The 26,383-nt window shown below is 41.5% G+C and overlaps 1 protein-coding gene and 1 long non-coding RNA gene across 5 annotated transcripts in view; one reads left to right on the top strand and one right to left on the bottom strand.

Annotated features, from left to right (window-relative positions):
• The window catches only part of LOC110503906 (transcription elongation factor SPT6), a 30,104-nt gene extending 9,485 nt beyond the window's left edge, over positions 1 to 20,619 (bottom strand). For 2 of the 4 annotated variants that reach the window (XR_016491349.1, XM_021582538.3), the window contains exons 1-23: positions 20,463 to 20,619; positions 20,295 to 20,342; positions 18,856 to 18,922; positions 18,525 to 18,704; positions 18,228 to 18,298; positions 17,863 to 18,052; positions 17,664 to 17,748; positions 17,145 to 17,397; positions 16,137 to 16,238; positions 14,548 to 14,661; positions 14,364 to 14,453; positions 14,124 to 14,266; positions 13,772 to 13,917; positions 13,564 to 13,683; positions 13,190 to 13,319; positions 12,856 to 13,006; positions 11,830 to 11,984; positions 11,319 to 11,514; positions 10,898 to 11,043; positions 2,710 to 2,827; positions 2,383 to 2,459; positions 2,062 to 2,197; positions 58 to 195 (exon numbers count right to left, since the gene is read on the bottom strand). Coding sequence is in view for 3 of the 4 variants with exons in the window: in XM_021582538.3 (XP_021438213.2) it covers positions 58 to 195; positions 2,062 to 2,197; positions 2,383 to 2,459; positions 2,710 to 2,827; positions 10,898 to 11,043; positions 11,319 to 11,514; positions 11,830 to 11,984; positions 12,856 to 13,006; positions 13,190 to 13,319; positions 13,564 to 13,683; positions 13,772 to 13,917; positions 14,124 to 14,266; positions 14,364 to 14,453; positions 14,548 to 14,661; positions 16,137 to 16,238; positions 17,145 to 17,397; positions 17,664 to 17,748; positions 17,863 to 18,052; positions 18,228 to 18,298; positions 18,525 to 18,704; positions 18,856 to 18,922; positions 20,295 to 20,342; positions 20,463 to 20,522 (2,916 nt within the window). In the remaining variant the exon portion in view is untranslated. Of the gene's footprint in view, positions 1 to 57; positions 196 to 2,061; positions 2,198 to 2,382; positions 2,460 to 2,709; positions 2,828 to 10,897; positions 11,044 to 11,318; positions 11,515 to 11,829; positions 11,985 to 12,855; positions 13,007 to 13,189; positions 13,334 to 13,563; positions 13,684 to 13,771; positions 13,918 to 14,123; positions 14,267 to 14,363; positions 14,454 to 14,547; positions 14,662 to 16,136; positions 16,239 to 17,144; positions 17,398 to 17,663; positions 17,749 to 17,862; positions 18,053 to 18,227; positions 18,299 to 18,524; positions 18,705 to 18,855; positions 18,923 to 19,424; positions 19,661 to 20,294; positions 20,343 to 20,462 lie in introns of those variants that run through there. The other 2 variants (XM_090218537.1, XM_090218538.1) reach the window with 2 other exon arrangements.
• On the top strand, positions 19,106 to 25,765 carry LOC149972389 (uncharacterized). The gene is made up of 2 exons (XR_016491350.1): positions 19,106 to 19,590; positions 24,967 to 25,765. It is a non-coding gene; the product is annotated as an uncharacterized LOC149972389 (long non-coding RNA).
• Positions 25,766 to 26,383: the final 618 nt, after the last annotated feature.

Here is a 26,383-nt window from a genome sequence, read left to right as displayed (position 1 = left end):
CGCTACTTTTGATCAGAGTCCTATTAGGAACTGATTCTGGATGATAGTCATTAGTACCTGCAAAGGGTGCAACTTGAGGCAGAGGATGTCATCGTCACTGCTGCACACCTGAGCATACTCCACCAGGGGGTCCTGGATCTTCCTGGCCACAGACACAGCCTGTCTCAGGAGAGGGGGGTAGTCCCGGAAATCTGCCTGTGGATTGGAGAAATAGAAAAATACATAGAGTTAAGAGAAAATGTATTTACAGTGCCTTGCGAAAGTATTCGGCCCCCTTGAACTTTGCGACCTTTTGCCACATTTCAGGCTTCAAACATAAAGATATAAAACTGTATTTTTTTGTGAAGAATCAACAACAAGTGGGACACAATCATGAAGTGGAACGACATTTATTGGATATTTCAAACTTTTTTAACAAATCAAAAACTGAAAAATTGGGCGTGCAAAATTATTCAGCCCCCTTAAGTTAATACTTTTTAGTGCCACCTTTTGCTGCGATTACAGCTGTAAGTCGCTTGGGGTATGTCTCTATCAGTTTTGCACATCGAGAGACTGAATTTTTTTTCCATTCCTCCTTGCAAAACAGCTCGAGCTCAGTGAGGTTGGATGGAGAGCATTTGTGAACAGCAGTTTTCAGTTCTTTCCACAGATTCTCGATTGGATTCAGGTCTGGACTTTGACTTGGCCATTCTAACACCTGGATATGTTTATTTTTGAACCATTCCATTGTAGATTTTGCTTTATGTTTTGGATCATTGTCTTGTTGGAAGACAAATCTCCGTCCCAGTCTCAGGTCTTTTGCAGACTCCATCAGGTTTTCTTCCAGAATGGTCCTGTATTTGGCTCCATCCATCTTCCCATCAATTTTAACCATCTTCCCTGTCCCTGCTGAAGAAAAGCAGGCCCAAACCATGATGCTGCCACCACCATGTTTGACAGTGGGGATGGTGTGTTCAGCTGTGTTGCTTTTACGCCAAACATAACGTTTTGCATTGTTGCCAAAAAGTTCAATTTTGGTTTCATCTGACCAGAGCACCTTCGTCCACATGTTTGGTGTGTCTCCCAGGTGGCTTGGGGCAAACTTTAAACGACACTTTTTATGGATATCTTTAAGAAATGGCTTTCTTCTTGCCACTCTTCCATAAAGGCCAGATTTGTGCAATATACGACTGATTGTTGTCCTATGGACAGAGTCTCCCACCTCAGCTGTAGATCTCTGCAGTTCATCCAGAGTGATCATGGGCCTCTTGGCTGCATCTCTGATCAGTCTTCTCCTTGTATGAGCTGAAAGTTTAGAGGGACGGCCAGGTCTTGGTAGATTTGCAGTGGTCTGATACTCCTTCCATTTCAATATTATCGCTTGCACAGTGCTCCTTGGGATGTTTAAAGCTTGGGAAATCTTTTTGTATCCAAATCCGGCTTTAAACTTCTTCACAACAGTATCTCGGACCTGCCTGGTGTGTTCCTTGTTCTTCATGATGCTCTCTACGCTTTTAACGGACCTCTGAGACTATCACAGTGCAGGTGCATTTATACGGAGACTTGATTACACACAGGTGGATTGTATTTATCATCATTAGTCATTTAGGTCAACATTGGATCATTCAGAGATCCTCACTGAACTTCTGGAGAGAGTTTGCTGCACTAAAAGTAAAGGGGCTGAATAATTTTGCACGCCCAATTTTTCAGTTTTTGATTTGTTAAAAAAGTTTGAAATATCCAATAAATGTCGTTCCACTTCATGATTGTGTCCCACTTGTTGTTGATTCTTCACAAAAAAATACAGTTTTATATCTTTATGTTTGAAGCCTGAAATGTGGCAAAAGGTCGCAAAGTTCAAGGGGGCCGAATACTTTCGCAAGGCACTGTAAGTGTCACTCACTCCACAATATTAAAGTCATTGGCAATACATATTACAGATTTAAAATCGCATTATGGACCACTCAGAGAGTTATGGGAGGTATGTAGAATACATCCAATGTAGAACAAATTGAGATGAGGAAATGTTTGTCTTGTGAGAATAAAAAATACATGTTTAGGGAAAAGAGGGCAAGACTTGACCTCTGACTTCTTGCTGTTCATGTAGAGCATGGCCAGTTCATTGTCAACCAGCTCCACCCCAATGGTGGGGAAAGAGGACTCCTGCTCCAGCTCACTGGCAGTGCGTTTAATGTCCTCAATCACCATCTGGGCATCCCTGCACAAGGAGTGGAGGAAGGAACGTTAGAAATATTCAGGATAAGTCTTAAATGGCACTCAAGTAGTACACTATATAGGGAATAGGATGCAGTTTGGAATACATCCTCAGTCATGTTAGTAACCTTCTTCAAACAGCAGTCTAAGAAGGCCACAGGTGAAAGCAAGCAGGAGAGTGTTGCAAACCTGTTCTCCCCAGCTATAGCGATGATGTGAGGCTTCTTGCTGTTCAGAAACTTCTTCAGGGTTTCAATATCGTGGATCTAAAGGTATGGTAGGACAAATATTAGAACATGGACAAATATTAGTCAACGTTGGATGGTATGGTTATCTGAGCTTTGTCAAAACTCTTGCCCTGTGTCCCAAATGGACACTATTCCCTACATAGCGCACAACATTTTACCAGTATGCACTCACTACTGGAAGTCGCTTTGGATAAGAGCGTCTGCTAAATGACTAAAATGTAAATAGGGTGCCATTTAGGACGCGCCCTTGGTTTGGTTTCATAAATACCTTTTTCTCTCGTTCATCCTCCCTCCATGCGTTCCTCCTCTTCAGGAAGTAAGGAAGCCTGAGGAAATCCCCCACTTCTCCGTCACCATTCACCAGGGCGCAGAACACTGGGGTGTCTCTGCGGACAAAGAGGTTTGCAGTGAATAATAACTAAGTCATAAACACAGAAATCATATTAAATTACTAGAAACCCTCAAAGTTCCAGAATGGGGTGCAAATTACAGCCATATTGGCCAGGGAGAAATACAAACAGTGCCCAGTCTAATTCGATTGAATGGCAGTAGATTATACTTTTTTTTGTTATTAAAAAATGTAATGTAAAAAAATGTCCTCCCCAATTTCATGGTATCCAATTGTTAGTAGCTACTATCTTGATACATCGCTACAACTCCCGTAGGGGCTCGGGAGAGACGAAGGTCATGCGTCCTCCGATACACAACCCAACCAAGCCGCACTGCTTCTTAACACAGCACGCATCCAACCCGGAAGCCAGCCGCACCAATGTGTCGGAGGAAACACCGTGCACCTGGCAACCTTGGATAGAGTGCACTGCGCCCGGCCCGCCACAGGGGTCACTTGTGCGTGATGAGGCAAGGATATCCCTACCGGCCAAGCCCTCCCTAACCCGGGCAACGCTATGCCAATTGTGCATCGCCCCATGGACCTCCCTACTTATGCAGTAAAATTAAAGAAATGTGATATATAAAAAATTGTGTAATAGAATTATTGTCAACCTAAAATATTGTCATATACAGTATTTAGTCAGCCACCAATTGTGCAAGTTCTCCCACTTCAACTATAACAGACAAAATGAGAAAAAAATACAGAAAATCACTTTGTAGGATTTTTAATGAATTTATTTGCAAATTACAGTTTAATACCAATTGTCTGTATAAATAGCCTCTAAAATATATGTACAGTGTCTTGCAAAAGTATTCACCCCCCTTGGTGTTTTTCTATTTTGTTGCATTACAACCAGTGAAACAATGCAAAGTACAATTGACTTAATATTGGTGTGTGATAAATCAAAAATATCGCAGAGTGAAGTAATAGTCTATGGAATCAGTGATAATTTTATTACATTTTGGACAAGGAGGATTTTTAAAGACATTTAAGTGTCACAAAACCGTTAGAATCAGAGGACTCAAAAAATACTGTGTAGAAAAGTTGAGGAGGGAGTGGGTAAAATTGACTGGTCACCTGTACTAGATAGTGTAGAGGTAGACAATGCCTGGGAAGCCTTTAAATGTAAATGTCCTTGATGTGGTGAATGTGACGGCTCCCATTAGACGGGCCAGGGTAAAGCAGAGATCTAGCCCTTGGTTTAATCATGAGATTCTAGAATCTATCCAAGCCAGGAATAAGGCCTTTAAGAAATGTAAGAACTCTCAAGAGCAGCATGATTTTGTCCTATATAAACGTCACAGAAATGAAGCACAGAGCAGGATGGATGAAGCACAGAGCAGGATGGATGAAGCACAGAGCAGGATGGATGAAGCTAAGAGGGGTTACTTTGCTGGGAAAATAATTGAAAACAAAAATGACCCTAAAAAGCTTTGGAAATCATTTAAGGAACTAGGCTGTAGTAGTACTACCAAAAACAAACTAAACAGTATTGGACTGAACATCAAAGGGGAGATGGTATATGAAAAAGCAGGGGTTGCCAATGAATTCAACTATTTTTTTTACTTCTGTTGCCAGCAAGCTGGTTAGCAAGCTGCCCACCAGTTCTGGTTTGTATGGAAGCAACCAAGTCAAGAAGTATTATGTAGAGTTATGGGTTCAGCCAAACTCTTTTTATTTTGCAAAGGTAGCAACAGCCAAAATAGTCAGTATGCTGGCAGAGTTTAAATGCTCCAAAGCCACAGGCCTGGATAATATTCCTGCAAGGTTTCTAATAGATTCTGCATACTTAGAGAGAGCATACTTAGCACAGAGCTTACTAACATTAGCAAATGGCTTGGAGATAATAAGCTATCTTTGCACTTAGGAAAAACTGAAGCAATTATTTTTGGATCCAGACCTAAATTGTATAGGTTTTCTGAAATCAGAGTGGAGTTAGGTTTTAGTAGTCAGCACCTCACCCCCTATGTTAGCTACTTGGGATGTATCCTTGATGGAAGCTTGGGAGGTGTGAGCATGGCCAATAACGTGCTAGGGAAGGTTAATACCAGGACTAAGTTTTTGGCTAGAAAGTCCAAGCTGCTTGATAAGGACTCCATGAAAGTGCTAGCTACTGCCCTCATTCAATGTCATTTTGACTATGCTAGTACTTCCTGGTTTGGTGGCTTATCTAAATTTATGAAGGGGAAGCTCCAGATTAGAGGTTGACAGATTAATCGGAATGGCCGATTAATTAGGGCCGATTTCAGGTTTTCATAACAATCGGAAATCGGTATTTTTGGGTGCCGATTATAATTTTTTTTTAACCTTTATTTAACTAGGCAAGTCAGTTAAGAACACATTCTTATTTTCAATGATGGCCTAGGAACGGTGGGTTAACTGCCTTGTTCAGGGGCAGAACGACAGGTTTTCACCTTGTCAGCTCGGGGGATCCAATCTTGCAACCTTACAGTTAACAAGTCCAACGCTCTAACCACCTGCCTCTCATTGCACTCCACAAGGAGCCTGCCTGTTACGCGAAGCAGTAGAAGCCAAGGTAAGTTGCTAGCTAGCATTAAACGTATCTTATAAAAAACAATCAATCAATCATAATCACTAGTTATAACTACACATGGTTGATGATATTACTAGTTTATCTAGCATGTCCTGTGTTGCATATAATCGATGCAATGCTGGGGTTGATTTAACAAAAGCGCATTTGCGAAAAAAGCACAATCGTTGGACGACTGTACCTAACCATAAACACCAATGCCTTTCTTAAAACCAATACACAGAAGTATATATTTTTAAACCTGCATATTTAGCTAAAAGAAATCCAGGTTAGCAGGCAATATTGACCAGGTGAAATTGTGTCACTTGTCTTGCGTTCATTCCACGCAGAGTCAGGGTATATGCAGCAGTTTGGGCAGCCTGGCTCATTGCAAACTAATTTGCCAGAATTGTACATAATTATGACATAACATTGAAGGTTGTGCAATGTAACAAGAATATTTAGACTTAGGGATGCCACCCGTTAGATAAAATACCGAATGGTTCCGTATTTCACTGAAATAATAAACATTTGTTTTCGAAATTATAGTTTCCGGATTCTACCATATTAATGACCAAAGGCTCGTATTTCTGTGTGTTATGTTATAATTAAGTCTATGATTTGATAGAGCAGTCTGACTGAGGCAGACTAGGTAGGCAGCAGCAGGCTCGTAAGCATTCATTCAAACAGCACTTTAGTGCGTTTTGCCAGCAGCTCTTCGCAAGCACAGCGCTGTTTATGACTTCAAGCCTATCAGCCTAATGGCTGGTGTAACCGATGTGAAATGGCTAGCTAGTTAGCTGGGTGCGCGCTAATAGAGTTTCAAACGTCACTCGCTCTGAAACTTGGAGTAGTTGTTCCCCTTGCTCTGCAAGGGCCGCGGCTTTTGTGGAGCGATGGGTAACGTTGCTTCGAGTGTGGCTGTTGTCGATGTGTTCCTGATTCGAGCCCAGGCAGGGGCGAGGAGAGGGACAGAAGCTATACTGTAACACTGGCAATACTATAGTGCCTATAAGAACATCCAATAGTCAAAGGTATATGAAATACAAATGGTAGAGAGAAATAATCCTATAAATACTATATGAACTACAACCTAAAACCTCTTACCTTAGAATATTGAAGTCTCATGTTAAAAGGAACCACCAACTTTCATATGTTCTCATGTTCTGAGCAAGGAACTCAAACGTTAGCTCTTTTACATGGCACATATTGCACTTTTACTTCTCCAACACTTTGTTTTTGCATTATTTAAACCAAATTGAACATGTTTCATTATTTATTTGAGGCTAAATAGATTTGTATTGATGTATTATATTAAGTTAAAATAAGTGTTCATTCAGTATTGTTGTAATTGTCATTATTACAAATAAATAAATAAAAAATCGTCCGATTAATCTGTGTCGGCTTTTTTTGGGGTCCTCCAATAATCGGTATCGGTGTTGAAAAATCACAGTCGGTCGACCTCTACTCCAGATAGCCCAGAATAAGTTGATCAGAGTAGTATTGAAGGTGAGTCCACATACTCACATAGGCAGGAGCTGCTTTCAGGAACTAAACTGGCTGCCTGTTGAGGCTAGGGTGTCCCAGATTAGACTAGGTTTGGTTTACAGGAGTATTTATGGTGCGTGCATATGTATTCACCCCCTCAGCGCCTAAATAAGATCTGGTGCAACCAATTACCTTCAGAAGTCACCCGTGTGCAATCTAAGTGTCACATGATCTGTCACATGATCTCAGTATATATACACCTGTTCTGAAAGGCCCCAGAGTCTGCAACACCACTAAGCATGGGGCACCACCAAGTAAGCAGCACCATGAAGACCAAGGAGGGACAAAGTTGTGGAGAAGTACAGATCAGGGTTGAGTTATAAGAAAATATCAGAAACTTTGAACATCCCACAGAGCACCATTAAATCCATTATTAAAAAATGGAAAGAATATGACACCACAACAAACCTGCCAAAACTCACGGACCAGGCAAGGAGGGCATTAATCAGAGAGGAAACAAAGAGACCAAAGATAACCCTGAAGGAGTTGCAAAGCTCCACAGCGGAGATTGGAGCATCTGTCCACAATGACTACTTTAAGCCGTACACCTCACAGAGCTGGGTTTTAGGGAAGAGTGGCCAGAAAAAAAGCTATTGCTTAAAGAAAAAAATAAGAAAACAAGTTTGGCGTTACCTAATAGGCATGTGGGTGACGCCCCCCACATATGGAAGAAGGTACTCTGGTCAGATGAGATTAAAATTGAGCTTTTTGGCCATCAAGGAAAACGCACCTCTCATCACCCAGAGAACACCATCATCACAGTGAAGCATGGTGGTAGCAGCATCATGCTGTGGGGATGTTTTTAATCGGCAAGGACTGGGAAAATGGTCAGAATTGAAGGAATGATGGATGGCGCTAAATACAGGGAAATTCTTGAGGGAAACCTGTTTCAGTCTTCCAGAGATGTGAGACTGGGACGGAGGTTCACCTTCCAGCAGGAAAATGACCCTAAACATACTTCTAAAGCAGCACTCGAGTGGTTAAAGGGAAACATTTAAATGTATTGGAATGGCCTAGTCAAAGCCCAGACCTCAATCCAATTGAGAATCTGTGGTATGACTTAAAGATTGCTGTACTCCAGCAGAACCCATCCAACTTGAAGGAGCTGGAGCAGTTTTGCCTTGAAGAATGGGCAAAAATCCCATTGGCTAGATGTGCCAAGCTTATAAAGACATAACCCAAGAGACTTGCAGCTGTAATTGCAGCAAAAAGTGGCTCTACAAAAGTATTGACTTTGGAAAACTTTGAGTGATATTATATGATACTTGCTGCATTTAAAAGTCCTATCATCAACTGATTTCCGCCAGTGTATGGCTGTGGATTGACTGCATACATGAGGTAAAGAGGTCATTGTAACTACCAAAATAATGAAAATGCCATGGAAACACGTAGGGTGAAAGATGCCGTGGGGGTAACGGGAGTTAGCATAGCAGTCACTCAACTCTTATAAACCTGAGAAGGAACTACTTCTAAATGTTAATGCACTATATACTGTATACAAAAGCATGTGGACATCCCTTTAGTAGATTCGGCTATTTCAGCCACACTCGTTGATGACAGGTGTATAAAATTGAGCACACAGCCATGCAACCTCCATAGACAAACATTGGAAGTAGATTTCCCTATATTGAACAGCTCTGTGACTTTCAATGTGGCACCATCATAGGATGCCACCCTTCCAACAAGTCAGTTTGTAAAATTTCAGCCCTGCTAGAGCTGCCCGGGTCAACTGTAAGTCAAATCAAATCAAATCAATTGTTATTTGTCACATGCTCTAAATATAACAAACCTTATCATGAAATGCTTACTAACATGCCCTTAACCAACAATGCAGTTTTAAGAAAAATACTTAAAAAAATAAGAAATAAAAGTAACAAATAATTAAAGAGCAGCAATAAAATAGCAATAGCGAGGTTATAAACAGGGGGTACCGGTACAGAGTCAATGTGCGAGGGCACCGGTTAGTCGGGGTAATTGAGATAATATGTACATGTAGGTAGAGTTATTAAAGTGATAATAAACAGAGAGTAGTAGCAGAACTAAGGGGGGGGGGGGGGGGGGGGTGCAGGCAATGCAAATAGTCTGGGTGGCCATTTGATTAGATTTTCAGGAGTCTTATGGCTTGGGAGTAGAAGCTGTTTAGAAGCCTCTTGGACCTAGACTTGGCTTTCTGGTACAGCTTGCCATGCGGTAGCAGAGAGAACAGTCTATGACTAGGGTAACTAGGGTGGCAAAAGTCTTTGAAAACCGCCTTTGACAACCGCTGGTGTCTTTGACATAGATAGAGGTCCTGGATGGCAGGAAGCTTGGCCCCAGTGATGTACTGGTCGGGTACGCACTACCCTTTGTAGTGCCTTGTGGTCGGAGGCCGAGCAGTTGTCATACCAGGCAGTGATGCAACCAGTAAGGATGCTCTCAATGTGCAGCTGTAGAACCTTTTGAGGATCTGAGGACCCATGCCAAATCTTTTCAGTCTCCTGAGGGGGAATAGGTGTTGTTGTGTTCTCTTCACGACTGTCTTGGTGTGCTTGGATCATGTTAGTTTGTTGGTGATGTGGACACCAAGGAACTTGACGCTCTCAACCTGCTCCACTACAGCCCTGTCGATGAAAATGGGGGAGTGCTCAGTCCTCCTTTCCTGCAGTCCACAATCATCTCCTTTGTCTTGATCACGTTGAGGGAGAGGTTGTTGCCCTGGTACCACACGGTCAGGTCTCTGACCTACTCTCTATAGGCTGTCTCGTCGTTGTTGGTGATCAGGCCTACCACTGTTGTGTCATCGGCAAACTTAATGATGGTGTTGGAGTCATGCCTGGCCATGCAGTCATGAGTGAACAGGGAGTACAGGAGGGGTCTGAGCACGCACCCGAGGGGCCCCTGTGCTGAGGATCAGCGTGGCGGATGTGTTGTTACCTACCCTTACCACCTGGGGGCGGCCAGTCAGGAAGTCCAGGATCCAGTTGCAGAGGGAGGTGTTTAGTCCCAGGATCTTTAGCTTAGTGATGAGCTTTGAGGGCACTGTTATTGTGAAGTGGCAACAATAGCTCAGCCGCAAAGTGGTAGCTCACAGAACGGTACCGCCGAGTGCTGAAGTGAGTAAAAATCGTCTGTCCTCAGTTGCAACACTCACTACCGAGTTCCAAACTGCCTCTGGAAGCAACGTTAGCACAATAACTGTTCGTCGGGAGAGTCATGAAATGGGTTTTCATGGCCAAGCAGCTGCACATAAGCCTACGATCACCATGAGCAATGCCAAGCGTTGGCTGGAGTGGTGTAAAGCTCTCCGCCATTAGACTCTGGAGCAGTGGAAACGTGTTCTCTGGAGTGATGAATCACGCTTCACCATCTGGCAGTCCAACGGACTAATCTGGGTTTGGCGAATGCTAGGAGAACGCTACCTGCCCAAATGCATAGTGCCAACTAAAGTTTGGTGGAGGAGGAATTGTGGGCTGGATTTTACAATTATGTCCTTTGTTTGATCAGATTTGTTGAATGTGTGCCAATCCGTTGTCCTTCGATCCACCACGGTCTGTGTTCCATTGACCTCTTTACCACATCTATTGATTGAATGCAATGTTGGTATATTGGCAGTTCATTTGAAAAATGTATGGAATAATTCCTCTAAAACTTGCTGGCTAGCTTGCTAACAAACATACATTTTATCACAGCACTGGCAAACCATGGTTGAACAACTCCCTAACCAAAATGGCTGACCTTTATCCCACCATAATTAGATCCAGTCCTATCTTGTATTATAATTCCTAATTCTATGGTCACAAACACATTAAATAAATAGGTCATTCAATTTAGCTGACTGTAAAAGTGGTAAAGACAATTTACTGAAGTTAAACCCTTTATTCCCTATATGGTGAACTATTTTTGCCAAGAGCCCAAAGAGTCTAGTTAAAAGTAGTGCACTACATAGGGAATAGGGTGCCATTTGGGACACGTACAAAGTGAAGTCAGAGACAGTGTGCAGTAGTCTACCTGCTGGATGAGAAGGCCACTCCCAGCACGCGGATCCCTTTGCCCTGGGCCTCAGACATGAGCTCCTCGTCCTCCTCCTCCTCCACTTGTTGGTCGGGCCGATAGGGCGCCACCTTCAGCCAGTTATACAGCTTCCTGCTGCAGGCCTGAGGGGCAGGCAACCACTATCACAACACTGTAGCAGGCTCAACATACATCAGTGCTCTGTGCCACCTGCTTTGGAAAGTCGATACCGGAATAAGAAAATAAGTAATCAATACCACAGTAGCAACGACGTCACATCAACGTAATGAAAAGAAGATCTAATGAAATGTTGAGATAATAATGGAAGTTGCTGCAGAAGATTTATCCTCCTCCTTGGGTGTGTGTGTGTGTGTGTGTGTGTGTGTGTGTGTGTGTGTGGAGGGGGGGGGTGGGGTACCTTGATGATGTTCTCCTTTGCTTCTGCAATAAGTTTGTTCTTCAGCTCTTTCGCCATCTGCGGGTAAAGGAACTGTTTGAGGGAGCGCTCGATGGCCAGAGTGCGCTGTCTGTTCCACTCCTGAACCTGGTGGCTGAACTCATCTCTGTAGTAAAACTGCTTGATCTCTTCATAGTATGCCTGGTCACCTCCGTACCTGCTCAACAAACATAGTGATAGCATGGATACTTGACTGACTCAGGACAGTATACACGTAAACAGAGCACATTTTGGAACGTGTTATTACGTGTTATTAATATGTTATTACATGTTATTAATGTTATTACACATCATTAATATGTTATTACACAAAACTCAGCGGCATCGTCGCAAATGGCACCATATTCCCTACATAATGCACTACATTCGACCAGAGCGTAGTGCACTATTTAGTGAATATGCTGCCATTTGGGATGCAGACTATAATGATATTAATATGTTATTACACAATGTTATAATAACAAGACCTCACCCCTTCACTCCAATCAGGTCAATACAGACGTTAATGGTGAGCAGGCCCTCTTCCTCTGCCTGCAACATCTTGAGGAACTGGTCTCCATTCAGCTCCTTTACAGGCTTGTTTTTCAGGTATTTAAAGGAGAAGCCATAATGGGCCTCATCCACATCCTACAGGAGAGATTAGACCACATACATGTATGGTAGAGTAGTCTAATCTAGATAATGACACACTAATCTGCTAAATAACTCAAATGTAAAAATATGAATCAATGAAAAGACATTAACTTGTTAAATGTGTTTTTTCTATACAATATAAACTCATCTCTTCAGAAAGTATTCATACCCCTTGACTTATTCCACATTTGGATGTGTTACAGCCTGAATTCAAAATTGATTCAATTGATTTTGTTTCTAGACTGGGCTTTGGCTGGGCCACTCAAGGACTTTCACATTCCTGTTCTGAAGCCATTCCAGCATTGTGTTGTCAATTTTGAATTCAGAATGTAACAACAAAATGTGGAATAAGTCAAGGGGTATGAATGAGGAAAGGGGATACCTAGTCAGTTGCACAACTGAATACATTCAACCAAAATGTGTCTTCCACATTTAACCCAACCCCTCTGAATCAGAGGAGCAGTTGTGTTGGGGGTTAACGGCCTTGCTCAAGGGCAGAACGGCAGATTTTTCCACCTTGCCAGATCAGGAATTCGAACAAACAACCTTGCAGTTACAGTCCAAAGTTCAAACCGCTAAGCTACCTGTCACCTCTGAAAGTACTGTATATTCCATGAAAGACCTAAATACACCACTAATACAACCAACAAAGAAGTGGTGGTAATTGCTGAATAGGGTTGCAGAATTGCAGTAGTTTTCCCCAAATTCCCAGGTTTTCCAGGAATTGCTGGTAGAAAGATAAAGGACTTCTTGCTTATTCACTCCTGATTGCAGGAATCTTCCAACCAAGATTTCTGGAAAACCTGGGAATTCTTAGAAAGTTACCGTGATTTTTTTAACCCTATTGCAAATAGGTGGTGTATACCTTCTTTCCCTTCTTGGTGGGTTTGATGTTGATCTTGGCTCTCTCCTGGAATGTCTGTCGGAGCACATGTCTGACTAGAGGCTCCCGAGCGATCTGCATGGCGACCATGTAGCGAGTTCCCTCCAGTACTGCCTCCGCTGTGCTAAACTGGCTGCACAGGCAGAGAGAACACACTATTAGTAGTATTGTGGAAGGTATAGGTTTGCATCTCAAATGGTGCCACAAGTTTGCATATTCACCTCTCAACACCACCCCTGTTACTGCTAAAATGGTTGGGTTATCTTTATATGAAAATGTATTCTGTATACAGTGCAAAAATGTGTTGCTGGTTAACCTGCAGATGTAGTCCTTAGCCAGCTCCATTGGCTCAGCAGGAAACTGCTCCGTCTCGTGACGCTGGTAACTGTCACGTAGGTTCTCTCCAAACTGCTCTGGAGTCAGACCAAACTTCTTGGCTAGGCCATCTGATGAGAGAACCCTTTAAACGGTGGACTCAAAAACTGTTGCAAATATAGTCGGCTCATGATACAGCAAGTGCACTTCGATTGGAAAACTCTGTTTAAGTACACTAGTCACTAGTCACATTACTTAGCAAGTTTTGTATTATAACGAGCTAACTGTACAGACCTGAAGGTGTATGGCACACACATCTGTTTGTAAAAGGTGCTGATAGTGACACCTACTGGACACACATGATAAAGAACTCACCCAGTCCTGCACCCTGGCAGATGCTGTACATATCCCTGCGAGATGCAAGCTTCAGGTCCGGCCCCTTCGGGTGCTCCTCTTCTTCCTCTTCCTCCTCCTCTACTACTTCCTGCTCATTACCTGCAAACAGAATACATGATAATTATTCTGATGAGGGCAAAGATCCACTGTGCTTTCACAATCTTACAATATATAATCTAAATCGTACCATCTTCATCCACTTCTTTGATCTTCTTCAGCTTCTTCTTGCTGGACCTGGCTGCATTCTGCATCTTTGGGATATCCCGGCCATAGTACAGCAGGAAATGGTTGTAGACGTCGCCCAGTTCATCACTAGACTGGACATCCTTCAGCCTTGTCAGACAAACATAATCAGGTCAGCACTCTGATACAACAAAGATAATAAAGGTGTCATAACATGACTAGGGTCCTGTCCAGGGGGTGTACTTGTACATCAAGGTGCATCATACTACAGAAACAGGAGATAGGCTACTGCCCTATGGGCCATTCTGGCTCAGACAAGGCTTACTTACAAACATGTTGGACATGACAAGCCTTACCGCTCTAAATCTGAAGTGTCTAATGGTCGAATGCCATCAGCCAGTGGCTTATCTGGGTCTGCTGAGATCTGTTCAAACTGGTATCCCTGCATCTTCTGGAACAGGCGTCTCAGGTTCTGTTTGCGGGTTTTCAGCTGGGTCCACTGAGGAGGAAAGACAGTCCCAGATTAAACAGTAATTAAACAGAGAGAATAAATTAAGGGAGGAAGTTAACAAAAATCCAATGCTACAGTATATTACCTTCTCATCCCACTGCCAAACTTTCCACAGATCATTGATATTGAGTTCAGGTTCCACATACTCTTTCCTGTAGAACGCTATGAACGGAACCTTGAGGTAAAATAACAAGTACAGTTGTATTAACTAACTAAAATGATATGGAAGAACTCACATTACCTACAGTGATAGAGGAACTGTGTAATACCTCAAAGTGTTGGTTTCTCATGAAATTCAAAGCCTCTTTAATCTTCTGGATGGTGCTGGGGCCTTTTCTGCTGAATGTAGTGGCTGGACCTCTGTCCAAATAGTCTGCGTTCTCCTGAAAACACAGAATATTTTATTTCAAAAACACAAGCATTTTAAAAACAGACCTACAGCCTTATTCTAAAATGGAATAAATAATTGTTTTCCCTCATCTATTTACACACAATGCCCCATAATGACAAAGCGAAAACAGGTTTTTAGAGAAATCTGAAATACCTTATTTACATAAGTATTCAGACCATTTGCTATTACACTCTATATTGGGCTCAGGTACATCCTGCTTCCAATGATCATCCTTGAAATGTTTCTACAATTCAATAGATTGGACATGATTTGGATAGGCACACACCTGTCCGTATAAGGTCCCACAGTTGACAGTGCATGTCAGAGCAAAACCAAGCCATGGTCTAAGGAATTATCCATAGAGCTCTGAGACAGGATTGTGCCTAGGCACAGATCTGGGGAGGGGTACCAGAGCATTCCTGCAGCATTGAAGGTCATCAAGAAAACAGTGGCCTCCATCATTCTTAAATGGAAGACGTTTGGAACATCCAAGGCTCTTCTTAATGCTGGCTGCCCGGCTAAACTCAGCAATCGGGGGAGAAGAGCCCTGAGCTCTGACAGAGCTCTAGTTCCTCTGTGGAGATGGGAGAACCTGCCAGAAGGTTAACCATCTCTGCAGCACTCCACTAATCAGGCCTTTATCGTAGAATGTCCAGACGGAAGCCACTCCTCAGTAAAAGGCACATGACAGCCCGCTTGGAGTTTGCCAAAAGGCATCTAAAGGACTCAGACCATGAAAAACAAGATGCTCTGGTCTGATGAAACCAAGATTGAACTCTTTGGCCTGAATTCAAAGTGTCAAATCTGGAGGAAACCAGGCACTGCTCATCACCTGTCCAATACCATCCTCACGGTGAAGCATGATGGTGGCATCATCATGCTATGGGGATGTTTTTCAGCGGCAGGGGACTGGGAGACTAGTCAGGATCGAGGGTAAGATGAATGGAGCAAAGTACAGAGACATCCTTGATGAAAACCTGCTCCAGAGCGCTCAGGACCTCAGACTGGGGTTAAGATGCACTTTCCAACAGGACAATGCAGTAGTGGCTTCGGGACAAGTCTCTGAATGTCCTTGAGTGGCCCAGCCAGAGCCCGGACTTGAACCTGATTTAACATCTCTGGAGAGACCTGAATATTGCTGTGCAGCAACGCTCCACATCCAGCCTGACAGAGATTGAGAGGATCTGCAGAGAAGAATGGGAGAAACTCCCCAAATACGGGTGTGCCAAGCTTGTGGCGTCATACCCAAGAAGAGTCGAGCCTGCAATCGATGCCAAAGGTGATTCAACAAAGTACTGAGTACCAATTTAAACCAATTTAATCAATTTTAGAAAAAGGTATGTAAAAGTAATAAAAATGTGAAAAAAGTTAAGGGTTCTGAATACTTTCCGAATGCACTGTAGACTGTAGCATCAGCTTGAACTAATTGTCTTATGAGACCCAGCTAAAATATCCTCACTCCAGTACCTGCATGGAGATGGTGAGAGTAGAGAAGGCATTCCTATAGATCCACTCAGCCTCCTGTTCCAACTCATCATCCTCTGCAGGCTTCACACAAGTGGAGCGCAACTAAAAACAACAAGACCACACACATAGAAAAGGGTATGGGCTACAGCAGTGGTATTCAAAGTCAATGTTATTCAAAGTAAGTGGTATTCAAAGTCAGGGTCGTGGGGGAACTAGAGTGAGGTCAACCCAAAAAATGAAATAAGTACAGCACCAGTCAAAAGTTTGGACACACCTACTTAGTCAAGGATTTTTCTTTATTTTTACTATTTTCTACATTGTAGAATAACAGTGAAGACATCTAAACTATGAAATAACACAAATGGAATCATGTAGTAAACATAAAAGTGTTAAACAAATCAAAATATACTGTATAGTTGATTCTTCAAAGTAGCCACCCTTTGCCTTGATTACAGCTTTGCACACTCTTAGTAAACATTTAAATAAACCCTTGAATGAGTAAGTGTCCAAACTTTTGACTGGTACTTATATAATATATATATATATATATATATATATATATATATATATATATATATATATATATATATATATATATATATATATATATATATATATTATTTTATATTTTTAAAATGTTTAAATGTTTTTAAATTTTGATTATAGATTAAAATGTTTTGAATTGAAGGTTATTTGTTGATGTGAACATCAAAGTGTGCTGATTTTAAGGTTGTGTCATTATATTTGGGGTGGTGTGGGGTCACACAAAATTATTGTGAAAAGAATGTGGTCCCCATAAATACTGACTGAAGAAATAGTTTGAATACCAATGGGTTATAGAGTCAAGCCCATAACAGTTATAGGTGAATTTCAGGTGCTCACATGTCCCTATGACTATGATGGCTGTGTTCCAAATGGCACCCTATTCCCTATATAGTGCCCTACATTTGACCAGAGCTCTATGGGTTCGAGTGCCATTTGGGACGCATCCTATAGAAGTATACACACCTGGAACCTCTCTGGCATGTCAGTGGAACGGATCTCATTGTCCTGGTCCGTCATGTGACTGCTCTCCAGCTCACTGGGCTCATAGATCTCAAAGATACTGCGTCGGCCCACCCTCTTCTTGGTCTGCTTCTTGGGCCGGTCCCATGACTCTTCATCTGCATCCTCCTCCTCCTCTGCATCTTCATAGGCTTCAGTGTCAAACTCGGCAAAGTCAAAGTCCCCTCCGAATATCTCCTGGGCCTCCTGAAGTGCTCTGTAAAAAAAGGAGTGGTGCTCAATACTAAATACTGCAGGTGAGTAAAGGTAAACATGATTGCATCCCAAATGGCATCCTATTCCCTTTATAGTGCACTACTTTTGACCAGGGCCTATAGGGGAATAGGATGCCATTTGGGACACACTTAACATATCAAATTCTATTGCACAGATAGGACTTCATACTTTCGGTTGAGCTTCCAGGTGGAGAGGCTACTGCAAATTGAGATCTAAGTGATTCAATTAAATGTCAGAATCACTTACGCATCTGTATATCCTGGCAGCTTCTTCCTCCACTTGGGTTTCTTCAAGGGCTGTCCGTCATCATCCACAATAAAGTCATCGATATCTGAGAAAAAAATACAAATACCTATGACTCAAACATATTGAAATGGCTTTTAAAAATCTGCTAACTCAAAACAATTCCACTGTTTATAGATGAAGTATCTCAAATGCTTCATACCAGACTCTTCATCGTCCTCCTGCTCATCCTCCCCGGGATGCAAAGGCACATCCAATGCCTCGCCCTCATCCGCTCCCGTCCCCATGAAGATCTCATCCGCTATCATGTCCTTCTCATGGGCCTCCCTGACGTCATCATCTCCCTCTTCATCCTCATCGTCCGACATGTCTCGCAAACGACGGAACTTTTGCTGTTTATGGGGATAAGGAAGGAGCAGAGGTATCAGGAAAACATTTGAGTCTATCTCCTTTTACATACTATTTTTAGAGAGTGGGACTATGGTACATGACATGAGACCTCAGCTGTGTGCTATACAATGTCCATGATGCCAATGCATTTTGCTTGTCATAATGGCATCAAAATACCCTTTTCACTTTCACTCCCAAATTCTCCTCAATGAGATCAATATCATCATCATCCAAGCGGTCGTCAAAGCCTGTAGACAGAAAACACAAGATACTCAAACACCAAAGGTGATTATTGTTGTATGCATGGTTCTGCTGCACACTGTTAGGTGTCACAAATCAAAATAGAATCAAAGAGTTTACACCATTATAGTTTATTCAAAGACCGAAGAAACAGCCTACAACGTGGCTAGGAAGCAATCACAGTGCAGCCCTGACAGGAATAAATATTGGAACAATTTATGAATGACCACTTACTTCTCTTCCTCTTATGGTGTCCAATTTCCTCCCCAGAGTCACTATCTCCTTCTTTATCTTTCTTCCCTTCCTTCTCCTCCTCTTCCTCTCCTTCCCCTTCATCCACACCATCATCAATCAGACCACTGAGGTTTCCATCCTCATCTTGGTCCTCGGTATTCTCCTGTTCCTCTTCCTCATCTAAGTCACAAATCAAGAAGTTGTACATCAAGTAAGATTACACATGACATTGTGTGCAGCCTGCACATTGTTACCATGGTTCTTATTTAGAGTAGTTGTGAGGATAAACTCTGTCAAGGGACATCTTTGAAATAAAATCAAAATTATTCACATGCTGTACTCCCAAATTCCTCCTCAGACTCCTCTGCTTCGCTCTCGATGAAATCCATGTTTAGGGGCTGTTGAAGAGATAATAAACAACAGGATTTTCATTAGCTTTTGTGTCAAAGAACAGTCTTTGGAAATAATGTTATGGGACATGATTATACAAATTATTCCATAATTTTACATGTTTAAAGTATGTAAACAGTAAACAATTAAATATTAGTCTACAATAAACTATGATTATAAAACGCTTCTGTCTGCCATGGCTGACTGGGAAAGATGCAGCACATTACTATAGCCAGGGGGCGAGGACATTGCTAGACATCAAAGGTTTAGCTAGCTAGCGAAGATAAAAATGCATATGACTTTGAAAATAATCAAAGGTAGCCTTAGCTATCCAACGGATATCAGGCTGGATATGCAGGTAGCAATCTTCTTAGCTAGAACAAGATAGCTAGCTAGCATAACAACAATGGAAGGAGATGGCTACCGAGCTAGCCACATCTATTGTTGCAATCATACAGCTGTATTGTCAGAAACAGCTGGCTGACTCCCATTGCCCATAACGGTACATACCTATGTGATGGGAGTCAGGACTGGCTCCTTTTTAAGTTGACTGATTAGCAAAGCGGGATATGAAAAATATATTCATTTCACAACGTCCAGAATGTGTTAGCTAGCAAGGCGCAAGTACATTTACAAAACTGGAACAGAAAAATCCCTCAAACTCTACGAAAGCGAGGTACGTCACAGATTTACATAGCTCTCCTTGGATTGTAAGAGTGCAATCCTTGCATTATACTTCGTGTATTATTTTTCTAGTGTTATGGTATGCAACATAAGACATTTTGTTTTTTCATTACTTTTCAATGCCTTCTTTTTGTAATATTTTTCCTAGAACATGTTATTCAGTTTAATTGGACCTTATTATATAATTAACTTCCGAACCCAAAATTCACTTCAAATATAACCTTTTTTATTTTTTTTAACACATTCATTAAAAAAATATCTAATTACTGATGGAAAATTGTAATAGTGTTGTTCCACAATGTCACAGAAAATGTACTTTATTTAAACTCATAATCTCAAGTATCAGATTGTAAAGGGGCTGCAGTGTAGCCTACAATAATTTTCATGGCAAATATTTATTTTCAGATCAGACCCCAAATCACAATTCAAAACCTCCACAATGCTTCAGCTTTAAAACAACTTTCAATCCTCTTTGAGATGATCAAAGTGCATCAGATCCTCCTGCAGGACTGCTTTATGACACTTGCTCCACAGGTCGCATTTGAACATCTACAATCAAGATGTGCAAAGACGGGAGAACAGTAGTTATAATTTGTTAAATTATGGTAAACTTTTCCCACGTTTATTCAAACATTGATGGAAGTGATGTGCAGAGAATACTGAGACAGACATAAGTTAGACAAGTGTCCTACTTACGTGAACATGTGGCGGGATGTGCCTGGCAATGTCCACTACTTCCAAAAACTGTAGGAAGGCAGTAGAATTATAACGTACACATTCAAAAACAATCGTATGCACAGATATCATGATTATATATATATATATATATATATATATATATATATATATATATTTTTTTTTTACCCCTTTTTCTCCCCAATTTCGTGGTATCCAATTGTTGTAGTATCTACTATCTTGTCTCATCGCTACAACTCCCGTACGTGCTCAGGAGAGACGAAGGTTGAAAGTCATGCGTCCTCCGATACACAACCCAACCAGCCGCACTACTAGCTATGATATTTCACAGATTTTACTGAAGAATTTATTCATCACCAGGCTAAGCTACTCTTTAGAAGTAACATGTCATATGTAGCCTATGGGCCCCAAAATGAATAATTGACAAGGTCACCTGAATTCTGTCAAAAGGTTTGCATCACACAACATTTTACTGCACTTAGGCGTATTATAGCTTACTACAGTCTAATGGCATTGACACCTCTTGACCTTGGGACTGACTATAAGGTTCTATCTGACTTTTTCCTCAAAAATAAGTCATTCACATAGGGGCCGATTCAGACCAAAGTTATACGCACATAAATGGAACTTAATTCCCTTTAATGCACTTTTGTGTGGAAGATGTGTGTCTACAGATATGTTGTATTCTGACCTTGACTTAATTCCCTCATAAATCCAAGACCTTAACGGGCCATGAAACAATGAATAAAGTCAAGCAACCTGTCGGTTCCAAGTGGAACAGCGTCTGCTTTCTTTCCCCCGATAGAAATAACACCATTCTCCATGCACTGTAATTTACAACTTGATAGGAGCTATTGATAAGATCTAGGTAAAAGAGTAAGCCATTTGGATAAACTGATTGCAAATATAAATTACAATTGTTTTAGATAAATGTTATGTTATGATCGCTGGAGACAAATGTGAAACCAGTCATATAGCAACAAACTGAAGCCTATCAGCATTAAGCATACCTCTGTAAAGTTTATGAAATGCTGGCCTTAAAACTTGCAGGAATGACATTTCGGAGAGATAAAAGCTATAGGCTTCGTAGCCATGCACAAATGACAGTATAGTGTCCAAACCTACAAACAACTGAGTGCACTTATGTTTTCTATAATGTTTTAATTAAATTCCCAGACTTTTCACTGTATTTATTATTTTTTTTATTGATGTTACACATTAGCCAGTATCGGTAGCCACTGTCAGTTATACCCACACACATTTATAACTGTCCCTTTACTTATATTTTGCCTCAGTCAGTTTACCTTTCTTCCCTTTGTCACGTTGATCTGGTTATTCCTGAGGATCACTACAGTAGCATTAGTGGATCATAGTATTACAACTTGTGCAATCATTTGGAATATGTAGCCTATCTGAATCATTATGGAACGCAGACCAAATGAGTGAGGATTGTTAGGGTAGATTTATAGGACTACTGTTCAACCCCTATTGTTGACTTTTCTAACTTTCTAATTGAACAATTGAATATGACAACTTTAAGGATGAATAAAACCACCGTATTTTTGTTTCACCAATATATTTTGTGTGTAAAGGCTCTATTTTTGAAAAAACCTATTTTTGTATTATTATTCATGAATACTTTCCTAACCCTAAATAACATACAAATCTATTGGTGCGGAAAAGGAGACAAATATGTGTGTATTTATTTACATGGCTTTTTTTAAATTGATCCTTAATATTCTGAACCGTTCTCTCAATATATTATAGTGAGTCTGTTGAGAAAATGTAAATTAAAGGTACACCACATCTAAAGGGATGGCTTTAGATAAATGTACTGAAAACCCTATTGAATGAAAACTTGACACAAAAATATTGGCCAGCAAGTGGGAGGGTTTTCAGCAGTTTAATTAAATCTATTCAGGGCACGTAAGTGAACCACACCTGCAAAGTCTGTTACGGACCTGCAAAAGGTAAGTCTGAATGCCAACTAATGAGAAGTGCGTAGGAAAGGCCTACATAGGAAAGGCCAACCAGGTAGCTAGGTCCAGCTGGCAAGATGGCTAGGTCCGGCCGACCGACCAGCCAGATAGCTAGGTCCGGCCGACCGACCAGCCAGATAGCTAGGTCCGGCCGACCGACCAGCCAGATAGCTAGGTCCAGCCGGCAGGATAGTTAGGTCCGGCCGGCCAGCAAGATAGCTAGGTCCGTCCAGCCAGCTAGGTCCGTCCAGCCAGACAGCTAGATAGCCGAGTTTTTCTTTAGTTGGTCATTTACGTGTGAGATGTGTCAGATTTTTTTTAAAGGAAAGTAAAACTCAGAATGTTCTCTCTCTGCGTGAACACCAATTAACTTGGTGGTATCAGATTCTATCTGCAATCCAATCACACAATCCTGGGTTGTCAATAAAAAATGATTGAATGTAAGGTGATTTACTGTACTTATTGATTCATGAAAAAGGCACTCCACCACTGCTGCTTCATCATCCTGTTTTTCCAACTTAATTGAGGAGAATAAGAACAATCCCCCCCCCAAAAAATGTATACTGTCACATAGCTAACTAATAAGCAGCATTCCTCAAGAGAGGATGGCTTTCACTTCAGCAATGATAAATTCATGAACTTCTTTGACGAAAAGATCATGATCATTAGAAAGCAAATTCTCTTTAAATCTGCGTGTTTCTCCAAAACGCAGTTGTCCTGAGTCTGCACAACACTGACAGGACCTAGGATCAAGGGAGACACTTAATCCTATATCTCTTGACACATTCATGAAAATAGTCATGGCCTCTAAACCTTCAAGCTGCATACTGGACCCTATTCCAACTAAACTACTGAAAGAGTTGCTTCCTGTGCTTGGCCCTCCTATGTAGAACATAATAAATGGCTACCTATCCACCAGATGTGTACCTAACTCACTAAAAGTGGCAGTAATAAAGCCTCTCTTGAAAAAGACAAAAAAAATATAAAAAACTATCGGCCTATATCGTATCTCCCATTCCACTCAAACATTTTTGAAAAAGCTGTTGCAACTCACTGCCTTCCTAAAGACAAATAATGTATATGACACGCTTCAGTCTGGTTTCAGACCCCATCATAGCACTGAGACTGCAATCGTGAAGATGGTAAATGTTGATGGTTTGTCCAAATCAACTGTAAGTTTCGGTGTTCCTCAAGGTTCCGTTTTAGGACCACTATTGTTTTCACTATATATTTTACCTCTTGGTGATGTCGTTCAGAAAACATAATGTTAACTTTCACTGCTATGCGGATGATACACAGCTGTACATTTCGATGAAACACGGTGAATACTCAATATTGCCCTCCTGGAAGCCTGTTTTTCAGACATAAGGAAGCAAATGTTTCACCTTTAAACTCGAACAAAACAGAGATGCTAGTTCTAGGTCCCAAGAAACAAGGAGATCTTCTGTTGGATCTGACAATTCATCTTGACGGTTGTACAGTTGTCTCAAATAAAACTGTGAAGGACATTGGTGTTACTCTGGACCCTGATCTCTCTTTTGACAAACATATCAAGACTATTTCAAGGACAGCTTTTTTCCATCTACATAACATTGCAAAAATCTGAAATGTTCTGTCCAAAAATTATGCAGAAATTCATCCATGCTTTTGTCACTTCTAGATTAGACTACTGCAATTCTCTACTTTCCGGCTACCCGGTTAAATCACTAAATAAACTTCAGTTAGTGCTAAACATGGCTGCTAGAATCTTGACTAGAACCCCAAAATTTGATCATATTACTCCAGTGCAAGCCTCTCTATGCTGGCTTCCTGTTAAGTCTAGGGATGATTTCAAGGTTTTACTGCTAACCTACAAAGCATTACATGGGCTTGCTCATACATATGTCTCCGATTTGGTCCTGCCGTACATACCTACATGTATGCTTCGGTCACAAGATAAAGGCCTCCTTATTGTCCTTAGAATTTCTAAGCAAACAGCTGGAGGCAGGGCTTTAGCCCATAGAACTCAATTTTTATGGAATGGTCTGCCTATCCATGTGAGAGACGCAGACTCGGTCTTGACCTTTAAGTCTTTATTGAAGGCTCATCTGTTCAGTAGGTCCTATGATTGAGTGTTGTCTGGCCCAGGGGTGTGAAGGTGAACGGAAAGGCACTGGAGCGACAAACCGCCCTTGCTGTTTCTGCCTGGTCGGTTCCCTTCTCTCCGCCTCTAACCATATTACGGGGGCTGAGTCACTGGCTTACTGGTGCTCTTTCATTCTGTCCCTAGGAGGGGTGCGTCACTTGAGTGGGTTGAGTCACTGACGTGATCTTCCTGTCCGGGTTGGCGCCCCCCTCAGGCATGTGCCGTGAGGGAGATCTTTGTGGGCTACAGTATACTCAGCCTTGTCTCAGGGTAGTAAGTTGGTGGTTTGAAGATATCCCTCTAGTAGTGTGGGGGCTGTAATTTGGCAAAGTGGGTGGGGTTATAGCCTGCCTGGTTGGCCCTGTCTGGGGGTATCGTCGGACGGGGTCACAGTGTCTCCCGACCCCTCCTGTCTCAGCCTCCAGTATTTATGCTGCAATAGTTTATGTGTTGGGGGACTAGGATCAGTCTGTTATATCTGGAGTATTTCTCCTGTCTTATCTGGTGTCCTGTGTGAATTTAAGTATGCTTCCTCTAATTCTCTCTCTCCCTCTCCCTCCCCTCCCAGAGGACCTGAGCCCTAGGACCTTGCCTCAGGACTACCTGGCCTGATGACTCCTTGCTGCCCCCAGTCCACCTGGTCTTGCTGCTGCTCCAGTTTCAACCGTTCTGCCTGCGGCTATGTAACCCTGACCTGTTCACTGGATGTGCTACCTTGTCTTGGACCCGCTGTTTTTGACTCTTTCTTGCTCTACCACACCTGCTGTCTCTTTATGCTCGGCTATGAAAAGTTAACTGACAGTTACTCCTGAGGTGCTGACCTGTTGCACCTTCTACAACCACTGTGATTATTATTATTCTTTGACCCTGCTGGTCATCTAGGAACGTTTGAACATCTTGGCCATGTACTGTTATAATCTCAACCCGGCACAGCCAGAAGAGGACTGCCAACCCTTCAGAGCCTGGTTCCTCTCTAGGTTTTTTCTTAGGTTCCTGCCTTTCTAGGGAGTTTTTCCTAGCCACCATGCTTCAACATCTGCATTGCTTGCTGTTTGGGGTTTTAGGCTGAGTTTCTGTATAGCACTTTATAAAAATGGCTTTATAAATATTTTATTGATTGATTGATTGAAGGCATCACAAAATAGCTCTGAGATCTGGGAAAAATTCTCAAAACTATACTTTGGCAGATATAACCTTATAGTCCCAAGTCCTTGACTATTCATATCATAGGTTCTGGTACTCTTTTTAAATTACTTACATTTTTTTCACCACTTTTTCAGAAGAATGGCCATAACGTAAACTTTTTTATGGTATAAACAAATAAAAACAAGTGCCTTAGATAATGTTTATGGCCCTTAGCAGAGGCATTGCTGTTTTTGTCTTGTTCTATATCCACACGAAAACTTGCATGGAAGGGGTATTTCACTAAAAATACAAACTTACCACATTTCATTGATAAGTTGCAAGTAGTTTACTGACTTTGAGTGTCAGAGAACAGACAAACATATTAGCTTAGTCATCCAGAGCTAAGCTTTAGCAATGTTGCTAGTTATCCATAGGATATACAGTAGAGTCATTTTAGGGAACTATCAGTTTAACAAATGTGTAATGAATATGAATTCATATATTTGATGATGTGATTAGAAAGAAGGAAGAGTATTCTCTATATTTAATATTTAAATGGCTGCACTTTTCTATTGAAATTGAAATAATTAACATTTTGTGGCAGATAGAACCTTATTTAAATAGATTGACATTTCAGAGGCATAAGGTTCAATCTGTGATTGCAACCCCCTAAGAAAACAGATTTACAAATGTCTTAGGATTTTGATAATCGCACTTTAGTTACCTTTATGGTGAGGACCTTAATGGGTTATGAAAGAAGAATTGAGATGTGAAAATCTGGGATGTGAAAACGTAAATGCTGAATATCTCAGAACTATGTATTGCGCAGATAGAACCTTACAATCCCAAAGTCTCGACTT

Source organism: Oncorhynchus mykiss, chromosome 24 (assembly GCF_057628025.1).
Source record: "Oncorhynchus mykiss isolate SJ-2025 chromosome 24, ASM5762802v1, whole genome shotgun sequence".
Taxonomy (NCBI): domain Eukaryota; kingdom Metazoa; phylum Chordata; class Actinopteri; order Salmoniformes; family Salmonidae; genus Oncorhynchus; species Oncorhynchus mykiss.
The sequence above is the reverse complement of the archived record's forward strand: the minus strand, read 5'-3'. Positions and strand labels throughout refer to the sequence as shown.